This window comes from Phragmites australis, chromosome 8, assembly GCF_958298935.1.
Source record: "Phragmites australis chromosome 8, lpPhrAust1.1, whole genome shotgun sequence".
Classification (NCBI taxonomy): domain Eukaryota; kingdom Viridiplantae; phylum Streptophyta; class Magnoliopsida; order Poales; family Poaceae; genus Phragmites; species Phragmites australis.
The window spans coordinates 32,198,789-32,215,823 of NC_084928.1; the positions used below are offsets into that span (position 1 = coordinate 32,198,789).

The 17,035-nt window shown below is 45.6% G+C and overlaps 1 protein-coding gene and 3 pseudogenes across 3 annotated transcripts; 2 read left to right on the plus strand and 2 right to left on the minus strand.

Moving 5' to 3' along the window:
* Positions 1 to 925: 925 nt before the first annotated feature.
* On the minus strand, positions 926 to 5,960 carry LOC133927749 (desmethyl-deoxy-podophyllotoxin synthase-like; annotated as a pseudogene).
* Positions 5,961 to 8,784: 2,824 nt separating this feature from the next.
* LOC133927750 (uncharacterized) lies at positions 8,785 to 11,338 on the plus strand (annotated as a pseudogene).
* A 926-nt stretch (positions 11,339 to 12,264) lies between these two features.
* Positions 12,265 to 13,905, plus strand: LOC133927751 (desmethyl-deoxy-podophyllotoxin synthase-like; annotated as a pseudogene).
* Positions 13,906 to 14,065: 160 nt separating this feature from the next.
* On the minus strand, positions 14,066 to 17,016 carry LOC133927093 (uncharacterized). Of its 3 annotated transcripts, none has more exons than XM_062373384.1 (5): positions 16,595 to 17,016; positions 15,661 to 15,817; positions 15,129 to 15,352; positions 14,840 to 15,013; positions 14,066 to 14,266 (listed from the first exon to the last, which is right to left on the minus strand). In XM_062373384.1, the coding sequence occupies exons 1-5, from the start codon at positions 16,799 to 16,801 to the stop codon at positions 14,210 to 14,212; spliced, it is 819 nt and encodes a 272-aa protein (XP_062229368.1). In that variant the 5' UTR covers positions 16,802 to 17,016; the 3' UTR covers positions 14,066 to 14,209. The 3 variants fall into 3 exon arrangements, with proteins under 3 accessions (XP_062229368.1, XP_062229369.1, XP_062229367.1); XM_062373385.1 differs by lacking the exon at positions 14,066 to 14,266 and adding an exon at positions 14,480 to 14,752 and having other exon boundaries at positions 15,694 to 15,817; XM_062373383.1 differs by lacking the exon at positions 14,066 to 14,266 and adding an exon at positions 14,480 to 14,752 and having other exon boundaries at positions 16,595 to 17,006.
* Between the last annotated feature and the right edge of the window lie 19 nt (positions 17,017 to 17,035).

Genomic DNA, 17,035 nt, shown 5'->3' on the forward strand with positions numbered 1-17,035 from the left:
CCCTCACTGCCGGTGACGCACGACCCCGCTACCTCGCACGACAAGTCGCCGCCCCACCTTTCACCAGATTCGTGTTTGCACTTCCACACGCTCAGATCCGCAAGAGTGTGCCGAGAAATTTGTATCTCCCGTCGCCTACAGCCGTCGCCGCCGCAGGGCAAGTCCCCGCTTCCCTCCATGCGCGCAAGATCTATCCTCCGGGAGCCATCCGCCCTTCGCCGCCAACCTTCTGCCGCCACCCCTCATTTCCTCATCTTCCGCCCGAGCATGCGAGCCCAACGTCCGAATCCTTCCCCACCCGTCTCTTCACGAAGGGAAAAGAGAGAGGTTCCCGCGCTGCACCATGATGGGAACGCGATTTTGGTTCCCGTTAAGCTCGTTTTCCCATCACGAAGGGAACGGCGTTCGAGAGGAAAAGCCCTTGGGGTTGGTTACTCTGACCAAAGGGTTGGACAGTCCCCGTCGAAGTGATCGCTGCAATGCGATGCTCAAGTCAGATGGGACCTTGGCAGCGAATTATGACTCTATGGCGCAGGTGATGCGACGCGCGACAGCAAGAAATTTGGACGCACCAACAGATGACATGACGGTGGGCACTTGCAAAAAGCTCCCGCACTCCCCATGCCAGAATACAAGGTCTTGATTTTATATAAGCGGAGGCATGCCTGCACTTGGAGCGGACAGTCAGAGCGTTCTACACCTAATATGGATGAGATTCTAGGTTTCGGATCAAAGCTCTATCTCCCTCATTACGGTCGTTTATCACTACCGTCGTGCTAGGCCATTATGTTTGTGCATACGTAACACAATTTTATTTTGAACGGATTTATTAGTATACATGTTTGTGCTTTGTACATATCAAAATACATAAGAAGTACAAGCTCCCCAAAAATGATGATGTGTTGCACCATGAATACGAAGCATGCTAGTCCACCGGCAAGGGAACTCGGAGGACAGGAAGAAGCAGTAGGTCTTGGAGCCGCCTGGCAGTGACCCTCATTTACTATGTCCTATCTAGATCCGCGGCCTCCCTCCCGCGCGTCAGCTCCCAGTCAAAATGGTACAGGATGCTAGCTAGTACGAGCTCCATGTTCACTAGCGCGAACGCCATGCCCGGGCACACATCCGTCGCCCTACTCCGAACAGTGTGTGCTCAAAGTCGGTTCCCTTGAAATCAAGCTTGGAGTGCTCAAACCTTTCTGGCACGAACTCCTCGGGCATGTCCTGGTACTTGGAGTCTCTGCTGATAGCCCATGCGTTCACGACAACCATGGCGCCCTTCGGCACATCGAATCCTAATACTTGGCACGTGCTTTGGCACTCCCGTGGAAATAGAAGCGGTGCGGGCGGGTGTAGCCGGAGCACTCTGTTACTTTGTGCTGCCCAGCGAGCACACGCCCGACCTCGTCCTGTGCCTTTTGCATCACTCTCGGATTCCTCATTAGCTCGGCCATGGTCCATTGCAGCGTCGTTGCCGCCGTCTCGCTGCCCATGCCGAACATGTCCTGTATGACTGTTAGCGTAAGAGATCATCTTATCTAGCAAGTACGGCGAGAATTTCTTCTAAGTAGGAGACTTAAACTTGAAGAGGAAGTTTGAGAGGAAGGAACACTACAAATCTATTGATAGTAGAAAAATGGATCGGTCTGGGGGTATCACAGCGTGACTTTGTGTTTGTGCACCTCTGTGTCCTGTGTGTTATGTTGAGCGTTCTCCTTGTCCCCTCTCTCTTGCCGAGACAACTACGACCACCTATTTATAGGGTGATATGTAGCTTAGTGTATAAGTTATCATGATGTACAAATATTTAAGACCTGGTCGAATTATTGGGATTTATCCTGGATAACTACTTTTTACCCTACATAGAAGATAAATATCTACCGTGGTAACTATTGTTGTGTTTACCCGCTGAGGGGTGAGCCAGTCGCCAATTGTGGCCTGGTGCTGCTCTGTCAGAGGTGTCAGGATAAGCACCACTTGCACCAGCATTAATCGCCCATCACCTCACATCAAATTGGTTGCAATGGGTGTTATTTCTTCCTTGATATTGTCTCCAGAGACTTGCTGCATCTTCAAGCTTCAGAAGGCCGCATAGGCACCGGAAGGGTGGCTCGAAGGGGTCCGTAGCCTCTGGGGGCAGGCCTCCTGCTGAGAGTCCAGAGGCTGAAGGCTCCGGAGGATCTTGCTGTAGCTCCGAGTTTTGGAGAAGGTCTCGTACGTACCGGAGAGGTGGCCCGAAGGGGCCTGCAGCCTCCGAAAGTCAGGCCTCCTGCTGAGGGTTCGGAGACTGAAGGCTCTGAAGGGACTTTTGATAGCAATCTTCAACTATTGTGCTTAAGCTAGTCTATTTTCCCACAACAATGATAGATATTCAAATTATCGTTACTCTAATGTACATAATGGAAAACACAATGTGGTAACTCTTTTTTGGATTCAGCTGCATAGTGCTTACTCCGACCACTGTCTTGATGTTGTCAGTCATGATGGGAACCTGGAGATCACCTTCCATTTGCATCCTCAAGAGAACGTCGAGCAAGTCCTCCTTATCGTCGCCAGCGCCTTTGTTCTCCTCGTGCTCCCGAACGATGGCGTCCATGAACGCGACCACTTCTTGTCATTTTCGCTTCATCCACCCTGGCATTCGGTTGACGAGCATGGCGAGGCTGGATGATGGGTAGAGGTCTGGCAAGCTCATCTTGGCGAATAGCTTGAGGCTGCTCTCCAGCAATGCTAGGAACGCGTCCCGGTTCTTGAATCGGCTCCCTATAATTGCGCGCATCGACGAGTCGGCGGCGTACACTGTTAGCAGCTCGCTCAGGTTCACCACCTGGGCTGGCGGCGCCGACACCAAGGCACAGAGGAGGGGCTCTGTCCATCCAAAAATTATTGGAGAGAGGGAGGAGGGGCTCAAGGGGGCTCCATTAGCAGGAAAGCGGTAGGGGGCTGGATCCCCTTAAATCTACCCATGCTTATACGAGAAACATGACAAGTCTATCTATCTCCATGTATATTCTGGCTATTATATATTTATAGTATTTTGGTGGAAAGTAGCATTCCATTACCCACAAATCGCTTGATGCTAGAACAGGCGCTTGATCCTGCAAAAGCATGGGATCAGGCGACATTGAGCGCATTCCATCAGGCGATCTTCTCTACTTTGCCTCCAGTGCACTTTGAGCTACAAAGAGAGGCGCATGGGTGAGCACGAGGTTAGCAGGACAGAGGGGCAGGGCGTAGGTTTACCAGCAACAACGAATTTGTGCAGCGGCCGAAGATTTAGGGAAGAACAGGGGAGGCTCGGGAGGAGAATAGGAGCGAGCAGGAGAGGAAAGGGGAGCCAAGAATGGGTGGTGATTTAATTCTAGAATATGTATTGGATGATATCTTCGTTTCTATGTAGTTTGACCACTTATTTGCTTATTCCATCATGCATGAGTTATACAGCTCAGTTGTAATAAGGAACCAGGTTGTTCGCACTGTACATTGCAAAGGTTGGAAACTAAGTTTCCCATTATCTAAAAAAGGACCTAGCTTGCTCCTGTTAGGGCATGAACAATACTAGGTGTTTAAAAAAAGATAATATTAAGTACCTATAAAAAATATAATTTTCAATGCAAATAAAAACTACAAGTGTTTAAAAATTATAATTTCTAATGCAAAGAAAGACCGCATATGCTTAAAAATAGTTAACTATCTAGCTAGTATTAATATAAGCAGCAGTGTTTAAGTAAACATATTTTCTTCTGCTTAAGCACATGTGCTATTGTAGTTAAGGAAAAAACCCTAAGCTTTTTTAATAAGCGTGCATGTGTTTCTTGGGGTGCCTCTGCATGCAGTCCAAAAGTCAACAACCAGCCGATGATATCTACCTACCTAACATTGAGACAGGACAAGTTTGTTGTACTACTTAACATTGAAGACAAGATAGTTTATAGTGTTATTTTTGCTGGTTTTAGTTAGATTATTGCATCCATTTCTGTTAGCTGTCTTTTGTCGTATCGCTTGAATCTATACTTTCTCCTGCTGGAGATTGGTTGGAGATTGGTTGCAAAGTTATAATTTATCTACGTCTGATTCACCAATCACAATAGACTAATATTATCGCGTATGACGTCATCTTCTTACCTATTGAATTCACCAATCAAAATCGACCAATTAGAGCGTATGATATTATCTATCTACCTACTATAGACTACAAAGTATCATTGTGTTTATTTATGTTTGGATGTTGTACTTTTTAAAAAAAAACTATGATGTTAAGAAACTACGGTTTTAGATATTAGAGCTCTAAAATATCATGGTTTAGGGGGAAAAGATGTCTCGAGTGGAGTTTTAGACATAAGAGCTCTACAATATCATGGTTTAGGGGGGAAAGATGTCTCGAGTGGAGTTTTTAGATAATAGTTTTGGCAATACTATGGTTTTCCAAACTTCAAGATCTATAGCTTCACAACCCCTTTCAAAATCAAAGTATTTTGTAAATAGTAGTATTTTTTAAAACTTTAGAAATATTTTGTATCCAAACAGGATCAAAGCGCCCTCCGTTGGTCAACTGGAGTTAAGAACGTGCGCGTGAGAGGAGACTTGGAAGATGGCACGACGCCAAGAATTACGGCACGATGCTTACAGGAGCTGATGAGTTGATGATCGATTAGATGTGACGACTGGGCAAGCTCGCTAGCTGCAATGGAAATTAAGATCTGTAGAATTGGAACCAGGTTGGCCCATAGCTTGAGGTGGTACCAATAAATAACACCAAAACTTGTCACCCCTGTCTATACCATTTTTTTTCATCACAAGGTAATGCACACGTAGACACAACGACACATCACTATGTCTTTGATGTTTGGGTGTCTAATCTGGTCGAGTGCATATGTTTCAGATCCAGTCGTGTGCAGTGTTTTGTTGGTCATAGATGATTGCAATTTTACGGTTTGCCTATATTCTTGAGGATCTGGCCTTTGCAAGGTGCTTGCGAATTGTGAGTTGCCATTAGATGACTAGGAGCTGCTGCCTTGTTTGACTGAGATCATGATCGTTCAGTCATGTAGGCCTTCTAGGCATGCCTTAGAACTGCATGCTGAAATCTTTTGTAGGGTCAATTTGCAGATGTTGTGCAGTAATGTGTAATCTAGTTGGCCAAGAGCATACTTACTGATTCTAGCAAGATTTTGATGTATGGATAATTTTTTTGTTCTTTCGACTAACTGTTGTACCGGCTTTCAAACTCACTCCGGTTTAAAATAGAGTGTCAAAACTGTTCTTCTTTTTTATGTTGTTTACCTGTTATTGTTATTGTGCTGCTGCCTTGCGTTATTGTGTTGCTGTCTGTTAAAGTGGGTTTGGGTAATTTGTCAGGTACCCGTTATCCGCTCGGGTACGGATATAGGTAAATATTGTATATGTGAGTGAGTATGAGTATTTTAACGGACGTGTTTGTTTAAGATAGATATGAGTATAATGTGGTATTATCCGACGGGTCTGAACTCATTACAAAGATGATGCCCTCGGCACCCTCGGGGATGGCCAGCCAGATCATCTGGCTGATGGGGCGCGTCGCGAACTCGAGGTCTCACGTCCTCATCACCCCCGGGACGCGTCCGTGGAGGATGCCACAACGACGGGGAGCCCACGGAGACGGAGCAGCATGAGCGGGCCGTGGCGCCGCACGAGGTCATGCATGGTGTGGTGAGGGGCACGCCCACGAAGTGGTGCAAGTGGCCGATCACCGGGAACACCCACGGCGACGGAGGCAGCCGGGCGTCGCTACTGGCATATCGTCGGCACGTCGGCGCGCGGATGAGGCACAGGAAGGGGACAATGGCCAGGAGAGGGACAAGGAGCAGTAGACCGGAAGTGCCGCCATGGCTGCGGCCACGGTGAGTCGATGGAAGTAAAAAATAGGGCACAAAGTGAACTACTGCAGATAGCGTGCATGTGTTTCTTGGGTGCCTCTGCATGCTTTGCGCGATCGCAGTCCAAAAGTCAACAACTAGCCGATGATATCTACCTACCTAACATTGAGACAGGACAAGTTTGTTGTACTACTTAACATTGAGGACAAGATAGTTTATAGTGTTATTTTTGCTGGTTTTAGTTAGATTATTGCATCCCTTTCTGTTAGTTGTCTTTTGTCGTATCGCGTATCGCTTGAGTAATTTATCTACGTCTGATTCACCAATCACAATCGACCAATTATAATGTATGATGTCATCTTCGTACCTATTGAATTCACCGATCACAATCGACCAATTAGAGCGTATGACGTTATCTTCATACCTATTGAATTCACCAATCACAATCGACCAATTAGAGCGTATGATGTTATCCATCTACCTACTATAGACTACAAAGTATCATTGTGTTCATTTATGTTTGGATGATGTACTTTTAAAAAAAAACTATGATGTTAATAAATTACAGTTTTAGCTATCAGAGCTCTACAATATCATGGTTTAGGGAAAAAAAGATGTCTCAGTGGAGTTTTAATCTTTTAGACATCAGAGCTCTACAATATCATAGTTTAGAGAAAAAAAGATGTCTCGAGTGGAGTTTTTAAAACTCAAAAAGATAATAGTTTTGGCACTACTATGGCTTTCAAAACTTTAAGATCTGTTGCTTCCAAACACCTTTCAAAATCAAAGTATTTTGTAAAATTGTAGCATTTTTAAAAACTTCAGAAATATTTTGTATCCAAACAGGGTCAAAGCACCCTCCGTTGGTCAACTGGAGTTAGGCTCAATCAACGTGGGTGCAGGACGGCCGAACGTGCGCGTGATTCTCGCGAACGCGCGCCCGACGACGACTAGTGTGGATCTGGGGGCAGCACAAAGAGGGTACTTGGAAGGTGGCACGACGCCAAGAATTACGGCACGATGCTTACAGGAGCTGATGAGTTGAAAACTCGCTAGCTACCCTCGAAATTAGATTATCTTCAATCATATTCATTTCATTTTATTTCCTTATAAATTCTCTTTTTTTTTTCTCATTTCTTTTATTTTCTTGAGGAGAATCGTGAAGAGAAAAAAATAGAGAATCACGTCCTGAAGAGGATGACCTTAAAAATCCCTTCGTGACGGGAACCGTAAAGTGAAACTGTTAGAGCGTCGAAGAGAACGAAAATCCCTTCCCAACGAGATTTTCATCCTCAAAGGAAAACCGTTGACCGTAGCCTTAAGATCGGTAGAATTGGAACCGGTCGGCCCATAGTTTGAGCTGGTACCAATAAATAACACCAAAACTTAGTCACCCTGTCTATACTATTCTATTCTCTTTTTTTTTTTCCGATTACAAGGCAACTCAAACGTAGACACATCACTATGCACCTACACTATATTCACACGTAAACGAGTGCGTCTTTGTCACATGTCTACGAGAAATACTGCTGAAAGCATTCACGTGTGTATAAATTATTGGCATCAGGATTTAAATTCTAATGTGCCTCCACCACCACACCAAAAAGTGGTTTATTATGCCACTCTATTCATAAACAACAGTACAACATCCCTTCGTATTATCAATCAATACCACTATAAGGGCCAATTTGGAACTGTCTCGATGGACCAGGAATTTGAGCTAAATTCTGGGCTCACCCAAGTGTATGGAGCTGGAATTGGGTATAATATCTGGACAAAGCCTAACAGAGTGTTAGAAGTTAGTGATGATTAAGTGGGTCTCACAACTGAAATCGGTATAGGGACGTCTAGGCATAGCCTATCAGGCTTGGCTACGTAACCAGTCATGTCATATCGACCCGTATGTTAAAAGGTTCACTCATGACACGACCCGTGAGGCATCATGCCATGTCGAGTTGACTCGGGCACGACAGGCTTGGTGCGTCCTGTATTTGAAAGTTTTCCTCAAAAATAGAAAAATTCAAAAACAATAGCTTAAAAATGCAAAAAAAAAAAATCACAAAAAATATGGAAAATACATAAAACTCTAAAAGGAAAAAAAAATACAACCTATACTTTAAAAATTACACAGTAGCACTAGGAATTTCATATCTTTTCTTGCAACATGTAATATACCTACCGTGCTGAGGCCTCGATCCAGATATGTCCCTACTTATCGTGCTGTGCCAGCTCAACCTGTTTAATTGTGGCGTGGTGTGCTTGGACCGGGCCGAAACCACTCGACCAGCTTTGATACTTAGAAACGTGTGCCCAAGGGCAGTCTTCAAGAGCACATGGAGAAAATAAAATCTACTGAAGGTGTGCAGACCAAGGTTTTGCTGCCTGCCTGCCTTCACATTTGAGCACGTAGAGCGTCCTACTCTTTGAGGCTGCAAATATCATCTCCTAGCTGATAACAGAGTTCATTTAAAGAAAACTGATAACAGAGTTTTCACGGGCATTTATAAAAACGCTCCTATATAAATAATCGGCAATGCATACTTGTGAAGATATAATTGTAGGGAAATTGCAAAAGCAAATATCAATGACCTAGAGCAAATAAAATCAGTAAACTATCTTAACAAATTAAGAAAACTCTAGATTCTAAATATTTCTTCATGCTTCCGGTCTTCCAAGCGACTGAAAATTCGATTCCTTACCATCCACGAATATTCCAGCAGGTTTCTTTGCGATTTGAGTTCGAGATGAGGGTTTGGGGCCAAGGTTCGATGGTGTAGTTCCTCGGGCTGAGAGATGTCTAGGGTAGCATGACAACCAGTGGTGGTAGCATATGCGAGGGTAGGGCAGTGGGGTGTGCGTGGATGCCACCATCAGGTGCGGGGAGGTGTAGCACCGCCAATTGAGAAGGGTTCAGGCAGGGGCAACAAAGATGGCCTGGTTAGCGCGGGAGCGGTCGGTGGTGACAGATTTGGCTATGGAGATGGTAGCAGATGGTGGAGACGAGTGGTGTGGAGGTGAGCAGACGAGCATGGAGAACAGAAAGAATAGCAAAAAAAAAAGTTTATGTCTTAATGACCGAGAATATTCTCCTATTCTCCTGATGCAAGAAGTTGCAGAGCAAAGAATAAATATATTTGCTAGATGATTGGTGACATATGAATTACGTTAACTCTATATATTTTCTTAAATTTGGAAATGTGTTTGTTGAGGACTGTAATTACCTCTTTATTTTGAGCCCATCTTCTAATCTCTCTTATCGCCTCATGCAAGAATATAATCGTCCTTATCATTCCTCTCCCTCGCTTGGCCACTCTCCTTCTGATCACTATGTGATTGTTCATGAAAGCGAGACTTCCGCCTTGTAAGCTTTTTATCTCCTAGTTAGACATGTTCATTGGTTCCTGAAGGCAGTTCTTAGGGAAGTGATCTGGGTTCGAGTCTCGACGCTTCTCGCAAAGACGTTCGTACAACTCATATGCTGTAGACCTCCTCTTAAAAAAAGTTAAACATGTTCATAGACACGGGAATACACGGCTAGTAGGACTTGGGCCGGGCTCCATATGCATCAATTTGAGCTGAGGGCTGGATGGCCCAGCGAGCCGAGGGCTGCGCACCAGGGAGCGACGGGCTTTCCGCGAGACGAGCGCCAAGTTTTGGACCGAAAAGAAATTCTGAGACGGAACCGTTGTTATGCGCGAGTCCAATTTTGGCTTACAAATCCGAGCTGGGACCCGGTCTCGAGGACGGTCGCGATCGAGTCGGCGTCTAATTAGTGACCAATCCAGCGGTATTAAGCAGAGTACTCTCCCTCTTTCTCCTCGTCCTTTTTTTTCTTCCTCTTCCCTGTCAAAAATTAAAGGGGCTCAAGGTACACCCGGGAAACCGCTACCAAAGGTAAAAATAAAATGAATATTTTCCGTTCATCCGACCGACCGAAGGCTTATAAAGTAAATATAAGATGTAAAAAGAACATCCAATACTATTCGTGTCTGATTTCGGATAAAAAAAATATGTTACAGAATGATTGATACGTCCGAAATATACGAATGTCAGATGTTATAAGAAAGTCTATTATGGTTTTACTTAAAAACATAATAACATATATGTAGATTGTTACATATTTATAGATTGATAATACTTAATACTCTTTTTTTCATATCTTAACAATCATTATCTTAATGTTCACTTTGACTATACCTTTATATTATTTAATATGTTGTGTGTAGATACAAATGAAATAAAAAAATTATCTATCTGACTAACTGAAAGCTTGCGCCACTATCTGTTTTAACTAAAAAATATATAGGATATAATACATGATCAAGAAATAATTATATGATACTATTCGTATTCAACTTTATCTTAAAAAACATATAGGATAAAATACAAAATAAGCTATATCCGTTCGTACCCGAACCCGATCTAATTACACTCGTGCAATTAAGGAGCGCAGAAATTAGCCTGGAATCTTTGATCACTAATAAAGTTGAGTGCAAAGGGAGGCACAAGAGAGAGCGCCACATCATCGGATTATTCGATGTCTTTGGATTTCAGTTCATCCAACGAGCATAATTCCCTCGGACGTATCTTAACTGATTGGTACCAATACACATCTTAACCTGTACCAATTTCAATTCCCAAAAAAACATTGAATGTACTCTATTTGTCAGTGGAAGGTTCACACGTATTTAACCAAGCAAATGGGTACCGGTTAAGGTGTGTACGCCTGATGTCCCCCCCCCCCCCCCCCCCCGAATTTGCAGGTTCTGTGAAACTATTTAGAAGCATCAGGAAATGTCTTGGATGCTGCACTCAGAGCATTCAAAGATCACCTGGCAAATAGAAACACAGTATCAAAGTGTTAGTTTAACCATGTGGTCGTTAAATCATTTATCGTTAACTTTAACCTTACCTCTGATATCGTTAAATCATTTATCACCTTACCTCTGATATGTCAATGGTCATTGCAAGTGATGCGCCAGTGGCAACAATTCCCACCAATGGCTCTGAATGGGCAGAGCTAGTTATCAAGGAGATTTCCTCCGCTTCAGATTTGATAGACGCCAAAACACGTGCATTCAGGATACTCGAATTGTTTGAGAAATCTACTCCGAAGATTAGCCATGATGCAAAGTCAATCCAGGAGCACAAGGTAGTGAAGCAGCTGTTGGGACTTGGGAGCCCTGCTTCACCAAAACGGCGTTCGGAAGCGAGCATTCCTTTTACAGCATAATCGACTAAAGGATTATGAAGAGATGGAGCAGGAGCGGTCTCAAATCAAGCAGATCGTTGAGAAATATCAGGAGAAAATAAAGGCACTAGAGGTATGTTTGTGAAACTATTGCTATAATGCTTAGTTTTAATTCTGTACTGACCCTCTCATCCATTGTCATGCAGGAGAAGAATGTGTCTTGTCATTCCATCTTCAGCAAGGGAACCAACACAGCAACATCTACGGGCATCGCAATCCAGACATCTTCTAACCAGTACTGTTGTTGTAAAAGACCTCTAATGAGAACTGCTGCTGCAATTTATATGGTTCAAGCTTTGAGTTGAACCCACCAGACCCTGAAACTACGAGAAACCTTTTTCAGCCAAAGAAAAAGACAGTCAAAGAAAGGACATGTTCATACGTTATTGCAATGAGTTTGTGTTCATCTGGATTCTGTGTAAACCATAGTTGCTCACTTCCTCTTGTTAAAGTGAGCAAAATTTGAGTGAGTTCAAAACTTCATGAATCATTTTGTTCTAAATTATGGTAGCAAATTGAAGTTGTTCTGTACCATGTTCCCTACTGTGAAACTATTACTTCCAGATCTGATTTGTTGAGAATTGGCACTGTCAGCTTCGATATGCCTGTTGGGAATCGGTGATTATCAGGATAGAGATGCTTCGATGGGTGCTTGGCAGTTTTGCCACGTACGATCGAGGAGGTGCTTATCTTGTCTCATCGACACTTGATGATGCACCGATGCCACTCCTTTGCTAGCAAATTGGTGCGATATAAATTCTGAAAGCCGACCTTTCTGCTACTCGTACTGCTGATAGAACTTATGATACACCCCTTTGCTACCCACACTGCAGGGATCACATAATAAACAATGTGTATTTTTTTATTCTAGACGTGCAAATATTGAACGTGATAATATTAACTACAAACTCAGGTATGGAGATATGAATACGTTATAAAAATACCGTCGAATGAATACGTCGAGAGCGATATCGTAATTTGATTTTAGATGAGATTCGAAAAAAGAAAAGATTATCCGCTAATTTCTCTCAAAAAAATTTATTTATTTTTATTAATAAAACATGTTTCATCCGTAACCTTTAACAAGACGAGAATGAGAATGAATAATAAAAATAAATAAAACATTCAAATTTTAGGTGCAGAGATTGCAGCCAAACCATGGACCAAGAACTCGAATTCCCCTACCATTTCCTCTTCGTCAAACTCCGGCCGTGCAGCCACGGCAAGAACCCACCTCCCGGGCCATGGCAACTGCCGGTGATCGGCAGCCTGCACCACCTCGTGGGAGCGCTCCCTCACCTCAATATGCGGGACATCGGCCGCTGGCACGGCCCGCTCATGATGCTCCGCCTCGGGGAGCTCCCCGTCATCGTGGCGTCGTCGCCCCGACGCGGCCCGGGAGGTGATGAGGACCCACGACGCCGCGTTCGCGACGCGCCCCAGGACCGCCACCATCCGGGAGCTCACACGGGACGGCGTCGGCATTGCGTTCGCGCTGCAGGGCGCCCACTGGCGCGAGCTCCGCAAGCTCTGAGTCACCGAGATGCTCAGCGCGCGGCGCGTCCGGTCGCTACGGCTGGGACGGGAGGCCGAGGCCGCAAACCTCGTCGCCTCCGTCGCGTCGCTGTCGTCGTTGTCGCCGGCTGAGCCCGTGAACGTCAGCGCCATCCTTGCCACATACGTCACCGACGCGGTCGTGCGCGCCGTGGTGGGCGACCGGATCAGGGACCGCGTTGCGTCCTGGAGAGGCTGGAGGAGGGCGTCAAGGTGGCCGCCGGATTCAGCCTCGCCGACGTGTTCCCGTCGTCCCGGCTCTCGCGGTCGTTCAGCGGGGTGGCGCGCCGCGCGGAGGAGCACAGGGAGAGGAGGGTGGCCAGCGTCGGCAAGGCGGCAACGAGGAGAAGGACCTCCTGGATGTGCCGCTCAGGATCCAGAAGGACGGCGGCCTGCAGGTTCCGCTCGACATGGGCAGAATCCGCGCCGTGATCATCGTATTAGACTCAGCACTCAGCTCTCTCCAAAGTGTTCGATGACACTGAGAGATAGTATTTTTTCGCATGCTGTGTCGCGCACTTAGGATCTTTCAGCGCGGGGGAGCGAGACGACGACGGCGACGACGCTGCAGTGGGCCATGGCGGAGCTCATCCGTCACCCGGCAGCGCTGCGCAGAGCGCAGGACGAGGTGCGGCGCGCGCTCTCCGGCCAGAGCCGCGTGCCGGAGGACGCGCTGCCGGAGCTGCGCTACCTGCAGCAGGTCATCAAGGAGACGCTTCGTCTGCACGCACGCGGTGCCGCTGCTCCTCCCGCGTGAGTGCCAAGAGCAGACGCGCGGCGTCCTCGGCTTCGACGTGCCCAAGGATCGTCATGGTGCTCGTCAACGCGTGGGCGATCGGCCGCGACACCGCGAGCTGGCGCCCCGACGCCGAGGAGTTCAGGCCAGCGGTTCGAGGACGGCGCTGGTGGGGCGGCGGAAAACACAAAAATTCCATGAGAGCATGCGAACCCATGACTTATGGCTTATTAGAACAATTTATTGACATTGTGATTTGTACTAAAGAGATAAGTAAAAAAATTATAAATAGATAAAAAAATCAATAAATGAATAAGTATCAACGCGGCCGGAGGATTTGTCCCGGTATAGCTCTCAGCCTCACAAGTCTACTCTTCCGTTTCGACTGGGAACCCCGCGGCGCTGTGCCGGAGGATCTGGACATGGCCGAGGCGCTCGGGATCACGGCGAGGAGGCAGAGCGACTTGTGGCTGCACGCCACCGTGCACGTACGACGTACCTGTTCCTGATGTGTAGATGTCTTTCATGCTTGGGGCTTGCTGAAAAACGAGCCAGGGGTTGACCACCCACGAGCTCTTTGACTGAATTTCAATTTTTCAAAAAGAAAAGTATAGTTCATTACGTTGTCCCTGTTAATTTGTGGAGAATAGAAAGCCCATACCAAGACCGTAATATTAAAAATCCCTTCTATTTCCATCGCCTTTAATTACTTGTTTGGAATACAGTTTGCAAAAATCACATGAAATAGTTCAATACCAATTAAGTTTGCAAATATTCCAGTGTTCCAAACAAAGTTTAAGCAGAGGCAATCCCTTATTGCGGGAGCTTTAGTTTGAACTTAGCCTGACGAAAGCTTCCCGAAAACACGGCCTATACAACAAAATCACTGGTTAGATTGCATAGGGCTAGTTGACTGCCTGATCACTGCTAGCTGCGTGACCGAATAATACCGCTTACCAGTTTTGAAACTTCGGAAGTAATGATTCATCTGAATTACCATGATGCACAGAAACATTTGTGTATATCACATCGACAAATACGCATATCATGGACCATTTCTGAAATCTTATGAACCATACACTATAACAGGGAAAAGAACATTATATAATAGATAGCAAATTGTATGAGCAACACATTTCAAACAACATAACATGAAAAATTTGGACCTATGGGTGGTTAATCCACCTATCCCACACCCCCATCCCCAGGGCAATAGTGTAAAATAATTCTTAGATTATTAATTGGCAGGGGGCCGTCCTGGAGCTTAAGCTAAAATACATCAGGATTATAACGCCCAGGCATAGAGTTGCTCTGCTGAGCCTGCTTGAGATGCATTGTGAGAGCATAATTGTTTATCTGCAATGTAAGGTGAAACCCTAGTTTTTTCAGTTGATATGTTACACAGAAAAGGAGCATAGTTGAAAAAAGGACTAGGATTATTACCTCTAGAGTTCTGACTTGCTCCTGGTACTGCAAAACAAGTTGCTTCAAGCTTTGGACTTCCTGAGACCTCTCATCAAACTCCTTTTGCCGCTCATGTTGAATGGCAACCGCCCGCTTCAAGACAGCATTCTCTCTCAGAACGACTGTCAATTGCTCCTTAAGCACCATGTTTTCCTATATAGCAAGGAAAACATATATATCTTTTAAACAAGCCTTCCTCACTAATCAAGTTTTCTACAAATTAGTCACATACTACAGGCAACTAGAAGTTATAGTCACGCATGGGTACCGTATGCAAGTTTTGTGTGGCTTCAGCTCCTGCACGCTCTACAATTGACTTCTCCAAAGCTTCCAGAGCTCTCGATGCACGAGCCCGTGCATCATTTATGTCAGAAGCATTTGTCATCTCTCTGACAAATAGCTCAACCCATTCGGAGCCATTATTACTTGTCTCGTAATTATCTACAGCAGGTGGGTGTTCTGTAGCTGTATCCACACCACCATTGGGAATACCTGCCAACGAATGTAAAATTGCTTCTACTGTCAGCAATGCAATCTGGAAAACCACTCTATTGCTTTCCAGAAATTAATAAAACGCATTAGAAAATAAGTATGATACAACCAATTCACCTACTATGGTAGTAATACCATATAGCTGATACAAAATTATGTTAACCACCAAATGCAACACAAGAGCTTGACAGCTTGAAGCTATATCAAGGTGAAGTTAATACAACTAGAACTAAAAATGAATGAGGACGTATAACTATTGCTGTATGATTGCATTAAAGGAAAACAACAGTCTTTGGTAGAAAATGAACCTTCAACAGATGAGTGAATTGCTGTACGCTGACCATTTTCGGATTTCAAACCAGTAGATGACAAGATAGCCTCTGCTGACTCCAAGCGTAGCTCATTCAAACTCTTTATTGCAGAATCCAAGTCATCTCCAGATGCTTCTAGAGCTCTTTCAAGCAACTACAATTATTTCGCACAACCATAGTCAGCTGTGTTGCACATAATACTAGTAGGAAAAGTAAATGACTATATATCTAGTACAAATAAGACCTAGCTCATACTGCACAGAAGTAATTCAGCCTATCAGGTGCCAGCAGGAGGGTAAATTTTCTTCTATCAAGGAAGCCTTACAGATTCAAGAAATTCATTTTGTGTGCTGGGGACATCGCAGGCTTGGAGTGCGGCTACACTAAACACTTTGCGGAACTTTTTAAAAGTGTGGATCCATGTATTTGACCCCACAACATACATTAACTACGGCAAATCAGCATTGTGAAGAAAACATACACAGGATAACAGTAGATAAAATCCTATCAAACAAATTGTTTTTATTGCCAACATGCCCCAAAGCCATCAAATGTGCAATAATGGCAGGCCATTCACAGAATCACAAACATCTAAGCAAGCATATAAGCATGACAGTAAAATATATTAATCCAACGAAAACGCAGAGACTTCAGTTTATCATCTCATAGTTTCATAACAAGTATGGAAGTAAAAGATGTTAATCCAACCAAAGGAGCCGCATTTCAGCTTCTACGCACCCAAGATCAGCAACTTATAAGATCGATGGGATCAAAAATTTACCAACAAGAAAACCGCATCTCCTCATCGGAGTACCAAACCCACCCAAAATGATCGCTTATCATGGAGAGACCAAACCGCATCTCGTCGTCTACCACCTTAAAACTCATGGGGGTGGGGGGGGGGGGGGGAGAGAGATAAAGGGGGGCGAACCTGGGGATCCATGTCGGGGAAATGGGTGAGGAGCTGATGCAGGAGCGCCTCCCGGCGGCGGCCGTCGAAGGCGCGGTGCGGGGAGCGGCGGGACCTCTTGGCCGCCGGGTGGTGGTGGTGGGAGGAGTGAGGGGAGGGAGGGGACGGCGGGAGGAGCTCGTCGGCGAAGATGGAGGAGGACCTCTTGCCACAGACTACCGCAGACATGGTGTCGCCCTCCCCCGCCGCCGCCTCCTCGCGCCGCCGCAGCCGATCCCCGCCGTCGTCCTACTCCCCGCCGCCGCCGGCCATCCGGTACGCGCTCCGGCCGCTCTCCCCTGTCGGTCCACAGCTGGGTTTCGACCCTCCTCCGCGTCCTGGTCGCCGCCCGGATTGGCTCGGGTCCTGGTGTGTTGGGTTCGTGACGCCTTCGTGCTCCGACCTCCGAGCCGTGTGAGGGTA